Source organism: Caenorhabditis remanei, chromosome X, assembly GCF_010183535.1.
Source record: "Caenorhabditis remanei strain PX506 chromosome X, whole genome shotgun sequence".
Classification (NCBI taxonomy): Eukaryota; Metazoa; Nematoda; class Chromadorea; order Rhabditida; family Rhabditidae; genus Caenorhabditis; species Caenorhabditis remanei.
In genome coordinates this window covers 13,352,355-13,363,193 of record NC_071333.1, presented here as the reverse complement: position 1 = coordinate 13,363,193, position 10,839 = coordinate 13,352,355, and the positions used below count along the sequence as shown (strand labels likewise).

The 10,839-nt window shown below is 37.1% G+C and overlaps 1 protein-coding gene across 1 annotated transcript; it reads right to left on the bottom strand.

Annotated features, from left to right (window-relative positions):
- Positions 1–5,441: 5,441 nt before the first annotated feature.
- Positions 5,442–7,632, bottom strand: GCK72_024646 (uncharacterized protein; the record flags this gene model as incomplete). The annotated part of the gene is made up of 9 exons (XM_053735976.1): positions 5,442–5,471; positions 5,578–5,674; positions 5,818–6,060; positions 6,108–6,221; positions 6,275–6,373; positions 6,425–6,566; positions 6,623–6,695; positions 7,259–7,522; positions 7,576–7,632. 9 exons carry the CDS (start codon positions 7,630–7,632, stop codon positions 5,442–5,444), a joined length of 1,119 nt encoding a protein of 372 aa, XP_053579542.1.
- Positions 7,633–10,839: the final 3,207 nt, after the last annotated feature.

Here is a 10,839-nt window from a genome sequence, read left to right as displayed (position 1 = left end):
GCCTGTAAAAATCTGAATTATTTAACTGAAATTCGACATTTTTGTGATACAAGAAACGAGACTATACAATTATTTTCGAATTCAAACATTTTCAAAAGACGTGGATGTTTTTTGGTTGAGGCGACCCTTCTATTCTTATCAGTTAGTTCTATGACAATGCAAGACACTGTCGATAATAGAAACGGTAAAGGTGCTTGTCAACTGCTAGTCACCTGACATACAAGGGACTGTACATGTATCAAACAGAGAGAACCTGGCAAGAGTGGAAAACTAGAGATGGAAGGAAAAATCGAAAGGATGCGCCACGAACAAAGAGGAACCGACGGCTGAAGGTAAAAAGAGATGAAACATAGTAAATGGTAAAAGGACAATGGCGCGCGACTGAATTAAGTGAGTAGAGTGAGAAAGTGAGACTGAATGTATTAGTGACAGAAAATACAGCAAAAAAATTGTATGTACAACTTTCAAGTTTTGTTTAATCTTTAAAAGGAAACCGCGCTCTATCGGAAGCTTCAAGCTGGAAAAATAGTGAAAAAATAGAAGGAAAAAAGAAGAGCCGGAGGAGAGAGAGGAGACATCGTGGTCCCATTTCTTCTCCGGGAAAACAGCTGATGCTAACCAACACAAAGAGAAGAAAGAGTTGAACCGCGAGTTAGCCTTGTGCTTGACAGTTGCTCTTTTCAATCCCAGGTACTTTACTCTTTGATACTCAAATTTCAGGACAATTGGTGACCAGTGAATAGAAAAAAGAGTGTGATCGACTGGTGGGGGGGGGGCATTGTTCAAACCGGTTCTCATTATCATCATAGAATCTTGCTGAGGGACAGTTTACAGTGAGGGTGAGAAAGGAAAATGTTTTGAAAAAATTTGAAATTTGAAGGTGAAAAAGTTATTAGATAGTATTAGAATTAAACTTGTACATTTGCGAAATTTTTCTCTTTTTTTTCGAGTTTCCGGGGAGAGAACTCAAACAAAACCTCTTTGACAAACAAACAGTTCTCTCAGGTATTTTGCCTCGCACTCTCTCTCTCCCTATACAAGCTCAATGTGCTCCCACCAATATTACCAAATATAGAAAAATGACAGTGATAGAAATATTCAGTTTTTTTCCTTTTTTCAGCCTGGCGCTGTCGGGAAGTGGGGAGAAAAACAAGACGCTCGTCTCTCAGCGCTCTACTTTTTTCAGACGCACACTCTCTCGCTATGTATATGTTCAACCCCCGTTCCTTTTGGTCTAGAAAAAAAAAAGAATTTCAGTTTTGAAGAACGAGCAAGGGCAAGTTTGGCTGAGCAAGCAAGTGTGTTGAAATTCTATGCACATACTAATGGAGTAGGATTACCACTAGGTTCTTTCTTTTTTTTTTGAAACTTTTCTGGGAAAACGGAATTTTTAACAAGTGGGAAGCGCTAGTGGATTTGAGAAAAGGCAAGAATAAGGCAGATGGAATATGAGATAACATAAGTGCTCATGGTGGCCCACTGTGTGTTTGACCGGGAGAGGGATGTGAATAGTGGCGTTAGTAATGACCAGTGGTCCGCAGGATGTCCAAATAAAGGAGGACCTCATGGTCCGAAAGCACGTGAAAAGAGCGTGAGAATGAGAAACGCAGACGGATAGGAAAATTGAAAAGAGAAGTTATTGACGGTCGATTTGACTTGTGTATGAAGCTCCCGTTCTCGAGCAAGGGAGTCAGGTAGTGCTCAGTCTTGTTTGTGCTCTTTTAGATAACAGACAACAAGATGACAAATCAATAATAAGAAAAAATATATAAGACCTATAAGATAAGAACAAGATCACAAATACTGACGTGATGGACTAGGAGGTTGATGGAGATCACATGTTCGAAAGTTACACTAAGTGTCAAGTGGGAGAGAGTCTGATCGCCAAGAATTTCACTTTTTCGTCAGATTTCAACTTTCTTTAGAATTCAAAAGTGTACTATTGAAACTTTCAATTCAACAAAACTGGTTAAACGGCTAGAAACTTTTTAATCTAAACATGACCCCTGACATAAACTTGTTTATTTTGCCTGGGGAAGAGGATGAGAGTGCTCTATTTAAAACTTTCTATACATTGCCGGGGGAGCGAGAAGAGCACGAAAGAGAAAACGAAACGGAGAGCCACACGCCGCGATCACAAGACCGTGAGTTCCATTCCGTTTGATGAAGAAAAATGGAAGGGCGGCCAGAACCAAGTACTAGTGCACTATAATGAGACTCATGCATATTTTCAGTGTTTTCTAACAATTATGTACTTAGAATGTAAGTCTTTTTCAAAGAAGGGTTAGGATGTCGGGGTTAAAAAAAACTACTTACGGTTATGTGCATAGAACAATGCAGTACGGATACTGTCTAATGAAGCCATCGATTCTGTAGCTGTAGATGGAAGGGCCGTAGAAAGGAGACGTAGACGGTAAGAGAGCAACCGTCGTCTTGTAAATGAGCGATCGGTGTACCGTCTCTCCGCCTTATTTGGCGATGTTAGACGTTGGTGGGTTAACGGTGGGTGGTCCCGGGTTGTGAGCGCTCTTGGTGGTCCTTGCTAGCGGTGTGAGTGTAGAATCGTTTCGTCGTAAAGAACGTTTGTGTACAGAGGTCAGGACCTCCTCCGAATGATTTAGCTCTCGGATCACGTCGGGTTACTGGATGTTGAAGGGATGCAATAATTTTAGCAAGTGTAATCGCATTATAGTTTGAGGGTGGCTAAAAATGGTATTATGAAAACTGAAAAAACATGTTAGAGCAATCAATTAGACGTATTATCAAATTATATTCAAAATTTACAAAACAAACTCAGAATTTCGAAAACCGGGTTAAAACACTGTTATTCACTTTGTTTAATCAGAGTGAAATGAACTTTTCAGTTTGTTTATTCAGTTTGGAATCAAATCATCACATTTTCACCAAAGGAAAAGCCAAATAAGACCCTCCGCATTTTCAAGGTTTGATTGAACATATGGTGAATGTCTAATAAATGAAATAGACTTTAATGAAAAATTCAGGCAACGTGTTACACATTTCACACACGGGAAAAGAGCTAAATAAAAACTTCTTGCGTACTTTTATAGTACTTTCGAGTATGAAAAAAAGTTTGCTGAATAGAAAAAGGGTATGAAAAGAGAATATAAAGAAGTGCGGACACCAACAACCACATTACTCCTCAACTCCAGGATTAGACAACTCCCAGAAGCTGCTCTCAGACATTTCTTTTTCCCCTAAAAAGGCCGCAACATGCTGATTTCCTCTCTTCCTTATTTTCTTTCATTGGTTAGTTGATACTCTTTGTTGCAAATGATTCTTGGTTTGTTATGGTATTCCTCCTAATCGTTCCAGATTTTTTTCCTTCGAGAGATCATATTTTAGCCGGATGTTTTTGCCGGATTAAAAGTACAGTGGATAAGAATTATTTTTATCTCTTTTGTAATTTTCCCATCCAAAAATACAATGCACCGTAATAGACAATAGCAATTTATTTGAGACAGATTGACGTCTTAATGAGCAGTTGATGAGATGGCTTGTCACCTGTCCTGCAGACGTATAGCCCTTAATAGTGAGAATTGTCGGGTTGAGAACAAAAGTGTAGATCTAATCGTTCACATAATTATAAAAATTGCTATTTAAAGCAGGGATCACATTTTCTGTTTTGGAATGGTGTGAATAGCTAAGATTGAAAGAGGACAGACCAGCTGTAGTGGATTCTTCAATTTGAAAACGTGGAAATGTCAAAATGTGAGCCTAAAATGGACGGAACATTAAAATGTCCAAGAAGAGAAACCACGAGTCAAGTAACTAAACTCAAGACCCACCACGTGAAAATATCTAATTTAGACTTCCTCCTGACACACATTCTATTTTCAAACTAGCGCTAATTTCTGATTCTCTGGGTGCCTACTGCTTTCCCTATTTTTCTCATTTCCTTTTCCTCCTCACTCTCTCATTTTCTATTACATTGATTTCGACATGCACGCATCAAAACTTGACGTTTGCCGCTATTCTCACTTTCTACGTTTTTCTGGTTTCTTGTTTCTTGATTATTCTATTTGTTTCCCCTCTATGAATTAAATTTGAAAAAATTAAGTGGGTGAAAAGAGTAATTTTGAAAAATTTAACGCAAAAAATATCGCAACTTTTGGGATTCCGAATGATTCTCTGTTTAAATTATTTATTTATTCAAGTTTGTTTGCCTTCAGAAAGCAATGAATCCTTCTAAGCAGCTGTCTCAAAATTTACGATCGCTAGACAAGTCATTTTGAAGAGCGGAAACTCAAGAAAAATAAATGTCATTCGTTTTTTGGTCACATGAGAAAAATAACGTGACATTGGTCGACTCACCGGTAGCGCGGAATCCAATATTCATGGCGAATGAACGGAAATAAATCAAAAAATGGAAATGTGACCATTCATGTGGTGCGACTGACACATATGTGATAGAATCAAGTGATTTTATGGAGTGTGCGAAAGTTTTTAATATTCAGAGAATAAAGAAAAGCGGCAGCTAATATGCTTATTAATTTTTGAATGAATTGACTTGAATTAGATCTAACATTATTATAAATAACTTGGAACCAATCATATGATCTGGTAAATAGAATATATTGAAAACTATATACATAGGCGTTGAAAAAACGCAACTTTGTAAGTCCTCGATCTTCGTCCATTTTTATAAATAATTGCGTAGCCGGGTGGGACCACAACTAGCCGTATTACACAGCTGGCACCACACTAAAAGTGCAGAGACGGAAGACGAGACAACCGCTACTTTCTTATTTCTTAGAAATTTTCAAGAATTCTCAAAAAGAACATGAATAAGGAACACATATAGAACAAGTTAGGAAAAACGCTCAAAGTTCACGTAAGCAAGGTTGTAACACACGAGAACTTACGCATTTTTTGTTTTGGGTTAAATTCAAACTTTCGTAGTCGACAACCCTGAAAACTAGTTACCCAGCACGTGGATTCTCCGTTTGTGGAAGCGGAGGACAACAATAATAGGTAAACAACAATTGTTATACGATGGACGTGTCAGTTCATTTTTAGTCAAAAAGTTATCAGGAACTTGAACACAACAAATTTGAAAATGCAGGTGTGTTGATTTTTTGTACAATTTATTTTGCTGAAAATAAAAAATAAAAACATAAAAAAAGTAGTACTATAGAAATAAAAATTTGAGGAACTAAAAAAGAAACCAGAATGTGTGACGACGGGGGGATGGGAGAGACAATTTCAGAGTGAGTATAGAACACTACGTTTGGTAAAGCATAGCAATTCCCATTATCTATTCAACAATCTGTGTACTAGATACATACGCATCAGACATTTGAGAAAAGAATAGAAGCAGTAGAAGCTGCAGGAAACGGAAGGAAAAGAAAAAAGAAGAAAAAAGAAGAAGAAAGGAGAAAAAAAAGGCGTTTGTTAAATTGGAATTGAAATTGGAATTAGAATTACAAGTCGGTGTGGCGGGCGTGAATCTTCTGCAAATATTATTGAATTAGGCTCGGATTGTATTGAAAACGACGACGTTGGGAGGAGAACAATTTGGAAGGAAATGGGTGGGAAAAACGAAAAGAAAGCTCATACATTCTCAGACGTCATTGAATCCATATCTTGGAACGACACGCTTTTCGTCGGCGAAAATTTGTTTTGCTCTAGCAGGATTCCTTTCGGCAGTTGGACTCTGTAATTCAGATTGGAAACTATAAATCATCATAATTTTTCTTAGTCTTGGTATTTTGAAAAAAACTGTATTTATCGAAATTTCAAAGTACAAAACCTTCAGTTTGAAAAAATGCTAAATTACCTGCAATTTGTGTCACCAACCTTACAAAGTCTCTGTCTGCCGATTCTTCAAAGTCAGTTCGAGACTCGTTCTTTTTCTTTTGTAAGAAAGAAATTTTGTGTCTCAACATCTCCATCGAAGCATTTCGTCTCAACTCATTCTTCACAACTCTGTTCACAAATTCCACTTCGTTCAATTGCAAACTCGAAACTGACGTGTCGGTGGAACCAGGAATTTTCGAGTAGACTCCACCGCTATCCACACTTTCCATTGTTGAATTGTTACTAAAAGTCATGAAATATTGAAAAGAAACCATAGAAAAACTGAATACCTAAGCCCCGGACTCGTGCTATTTACGAGTCTATTCGGATGAAAATAGCGATTGAATCGGCAAATCGTTTTGACCTGAGGGGTGCTGAAGTCACAACCAAATCGGATATAGCTTCTGAAATAAGCGTAAATATCTACATGTGAATAGGAATAACAAAAATAGAATACCTCAAATGTTCCACAAACAAAAGAGCGTCCCCAGTAGCGAATTCAAAGATTCCCAAATTTTCAATACCGAATCCGACACAATGTTCTCCAGTGCCAACCCTAAAAAAAACCAACTTGAATAATATATACAGTAATGTGATTATAACATACCAATGCAGAGATTGATACGGAATGCAATGAATGCTGCTTGGTCCACTAATTTGAAGATGTTCGTTCAGTGACAAGTTGTAGACCCCTTCTGTTCCTTCCCGTCCGTTGATTTGTTTCAATTTCAGCATTGTATATGTTTCAGCTGAAAAAAAACACAGTTTGTACGAAACCAGTTTTCAAACGAGACTATCCACATACGAAATTCAAAGTATTCTTCTTCTTCCGCTGGGGAGTCCAAAGATGTACTCGGGGCAATTGTGACATATTGCATCTGTAAATTCATCATGATGTTTATCTTCTTGTGCTAGTTTTTTATTATTGTTTTAATCATTTTGTTACATCGGAAAGAACGTTTCACGCTTCTTAATACTTCTTGAGAAACTGCAACAGATGGCATTATTTTGAAATTGATGCAATAACTACGGGGGGACAAACAACACTGTGTTCAATTTTCTTTTGCGTAAACAGTGGCGCAACCTCAACCGGTTGAGAGGTGTCTGGGGTGTCTGCCACCTGACACGCCACTGAATTTCGATCTCTTTCCAATTTACGCCACGCACAATGAAGCATACTATGCAACAGCAAAAATGCGAATTTCTTACAGTGGGGGGGGGGAAATTTCTTAGTGATCAAAAAAATTCCTAGGGGTAGACAAATGAGTAATCGAATAAATTTCTTGGAGTAAATGTTAAATTCCAATTGATATTTGGAGAAATGACTCATAGGCAATCTATATTACATATAAAAATTTTTGTACTAGTAGGACATGTGTACTTTTTGCAATTCGTAATATCCGCCTCAAATTATTTTTTCAAGGGATCGTAATTTGCTTACCCTTTTTGGAAAACAGATAGAACTGAGAATATCCATGATCTTTTGAAGTTCTTCACTTGAAAATTGCACAAAAGAGTCATCTTTATATTGTACTTTCACATAAGATGCTCCACTCTCTGTTTTTGCTGGTTTCAAAGAAACGACATTGTCGAGTAGAATTGTTTTTGCAGGTTCTCTCTTTTTGCCATCACTTTGGAATAATTCGATTCTAGCCTTCCCTAACGAGTTCTCTTCGAAGAAGCTGGCGATGTAGGATTTCCATTTCTGAAATCAGGGAGAAAATTATTTACACTTCAGAAAAGTGTTATAACACTTACTTTCCCTATCAGCTTATCCTGATAAAGTTGCACTTCGGTTGTTAGTAGTGGCTCCATCGCCTTTAAGTATCTCGTTGGAAGGAAGTTGGAAAACGCCTGCAGAATGAAAAAAAAGTTATTGAGGGAAATGAAGAAATGAAGAAAAGAAGAAGAAAAATGTGCAGTTTTGTTTACAAAGAAGGTCGGCTGCAAAAAAAGTACAATGTGGATTTTGATTAAAAAGTAAAAACTGGCATCATAATTTCATTTTCACATTTCTCGAATCATTAGTCGCCGCTAAGTCTCAGACCTACCACACAAACATAAAAACGCGAGCTGTCAAACAAAGTGACGACATTATCACGCACATTAATACGGACACGGTCGTGATGTTGCCGAGACAAGGAAGGCAATAGTTATATTAGATTTAAAAACTTTGGAACAAGTAGGAAAGGCAGAAGAACTAAAGTCAATGTAATTTCCTAACATTGCCTTGTACGGCATCTCTTTGAGTGAGCTTATGTTCCCATCCGCGTGTCCTCTTCACTCGAGAAAGATAACACTAGAGACCAAGTTCAAGACGGTAAGACATACCTGACAGATTATTTGTATTGAGTACATAATTTTAGGATTAGTGGAAAGTAACGACGAGCGTGGCATGTTCGAATTTGATCATAGGCCAAATTTTTTGAATTTGGGGAAAGGGAATAAAAATAAAGTGTTGAATGAAATGAAGAGAGCTAAACCGTACTACCACGTATATCTATTTGCATTACAACCACTCAGATTCCCACCAATTTTTGTGACAAACATTCGAAAGACACTTGTTGCACACTCACACACGTACAGTGATTGACCGTTCGTGTTTGATGGTCTCAAGATGATAAGAGGAATGATTTAAAGATGAGCCCTAAGATTCTAAGAGCTGATTAAAGTGAATCGCAGAAATAGAAACATGAATAGAAATAATCGGAATAAATCGGTAAGACGTTTGGAATCAAACATCAAAAAGATACTTTTAGTTATAAAAATCTCAATTTTGAATGAGAGTTCTTTACGAACATTCAATTCTTATTTAGAGTACAAAAAATGAGGACTGCGCTGCTCAGAAAACGAGTTTACGATACCTATGATTATCTTATTGAAAAAAAGAAGGAAATAAAAAAATTCGTGGTCTCAGTTACACTATTAATGTGCTAGGAAAGGAAGAAGGGCATGAATAAGCAATTGAATAGAACACCTTCCAACAAGATAGAATATGGAGAGTAGAAAGTACAGCCAAAAAGGTTTTGAATTTCATTTGGTTTCGCATGTGAAAAAACGAACGGATTGCTGCCTACGCCCTTCAAACTTGTTCCGTACATTAACATGCTTTCAAGGAACGAGGAAACTATATCAGTTGTCATTGGAGCGTGCATGAATTAAAGCAAAAAAAGGGCGGAATCGAGAAAAAGGAGAAAAGGAAAATAGAGTCGTTCAAAAAATAACACAGCACCGTCGTTTTCTGTTTGAAGGCGGCTTATCAGAGGCCATTCTCCCAATTATTGACTGTTCGGTTTTCTTGGAGGAGGTTTCTAGGATTGGTCTTAGAAGAAAAGAAAAGAGACAAAATAAACCCAAACCATACGGAAAGAGAACAAGGTGGAAACGAATCAAATGGGACGACTAGCCATAAAAAGCGGTTGGTGCGGACTGTATCAAGTTGTATAATTTATAGAGAAAGAACATACACAAAGTGTTTCATGGTGGAAGCGGCGCGGGTCAGTTTCATTTGTGTGACCCGTTGCCGATTATCAGTACGAACCTGGGTAAACATTGAAGTTTGCCCAATCTTGATGACAGGCACCACTACCATTTGAAACATGTCTGAGGCTGGGTATTTGATTAGGAGGTTAAGTTGAAAAGAAAGTTGGAATACAACTTGGTATTAGAAAATGTAAACACTTGAAAGTGGTTACCAACAGTTCAGTGAAAAGTGAAATCAAAATTTTTGTCACAAGTTGAACTCAAAAGTCATCTTAGAAATCAGACATCTATGTTATTTACAAATCGGATGAAACTGTGAACTCAAAAATTATTATGTTGTTTTATAGTTTTTTATTTGGAAAATTGCGAAATTTCAAATTTAATGAAGCGCATTTCAATTAAATATAAATTGGGACTTGAAATTATGAAATATGAGTGCCTCTGAGAAGAATCCTCAGATTTTCAATTTATCGTTGTTCACATGAAAAAAAAATCGAATAAAATCAAACATGTGAGGTTGAATGTTTTGATTGAATGCACTAGAATAACTGAATGAATCATAAACCTATGGAAATTGTGTTTGAAAAATCGATCAGAAACAGAAAAACGCCTCAAAAACTTTTCGAATAGTCCATTATTTGGAGTAGAGGGAGAGAAACATAATAGTCAAGAAAACAAGTGAGAAAGAGAGAAACGATACAATTGCCCTAATCAGTTAAAGTTTGCACAACAAGAAGAGTCTAGTTGTTTTCTTTTGAGCAATGCCGACACACCGCAAACTTGCAATAAAAGTAGAACAAGTGGAAGAACAAAAAAGCCGGGACCATCTGTTGATTGACCCTATCAACTTTATTACTGGTACTCGTTTGTGTACTGGTACTCTGCAACTCGAAAGATTCTCCTGTCACATGCATCTCTAGAGCGTAACAGATAGAGTGAGTGAACAAGTCGAATGGAACTGAATAGTAGAATACAGGACGATGGATTAAATGGTTTTGATACATTCCAATTCACTCCATACGTTCTGTTCTTTTCCGTTCTGGTCGCCGACACACTACACAATAGGAGAAGAACTTTTTTGGCTGGCATGAGTGACAAAAGTGAACGATAATTGAGCGGCAATGTGACAGTGATACTTTGTGGTGAGTCAAGCGGATAACTATTCCGAATAGATACACAAAAATGAAAGCGGGAATAGAATAGATAGTAATGAACGAAACTCTTTACTGTGAAAAATGAAAAATCAAAAGAATAGAAAGTTAAAAGTTTACAATTTTGTAAACTTGAACTGAACCTGAATTGAATTAGCGGCAAACTGAATTGACAGGTCTAGTGAACTAATTTTCAGAATATTACGAAAAATAATTAAGAAAAATAATTAGCCAAAACTTATAGAATCGAGAAATTCTATTAAGAAACATTGGTGGCGATGATTCATAGAGTAACCGAATCAGTTTTAATGACGTAATTAAATTGGAACTTTCACGATTGGGAGGTCTGATTAAAAGGCTACCTGATTGCGCAGGTGCGCGAAAAAGA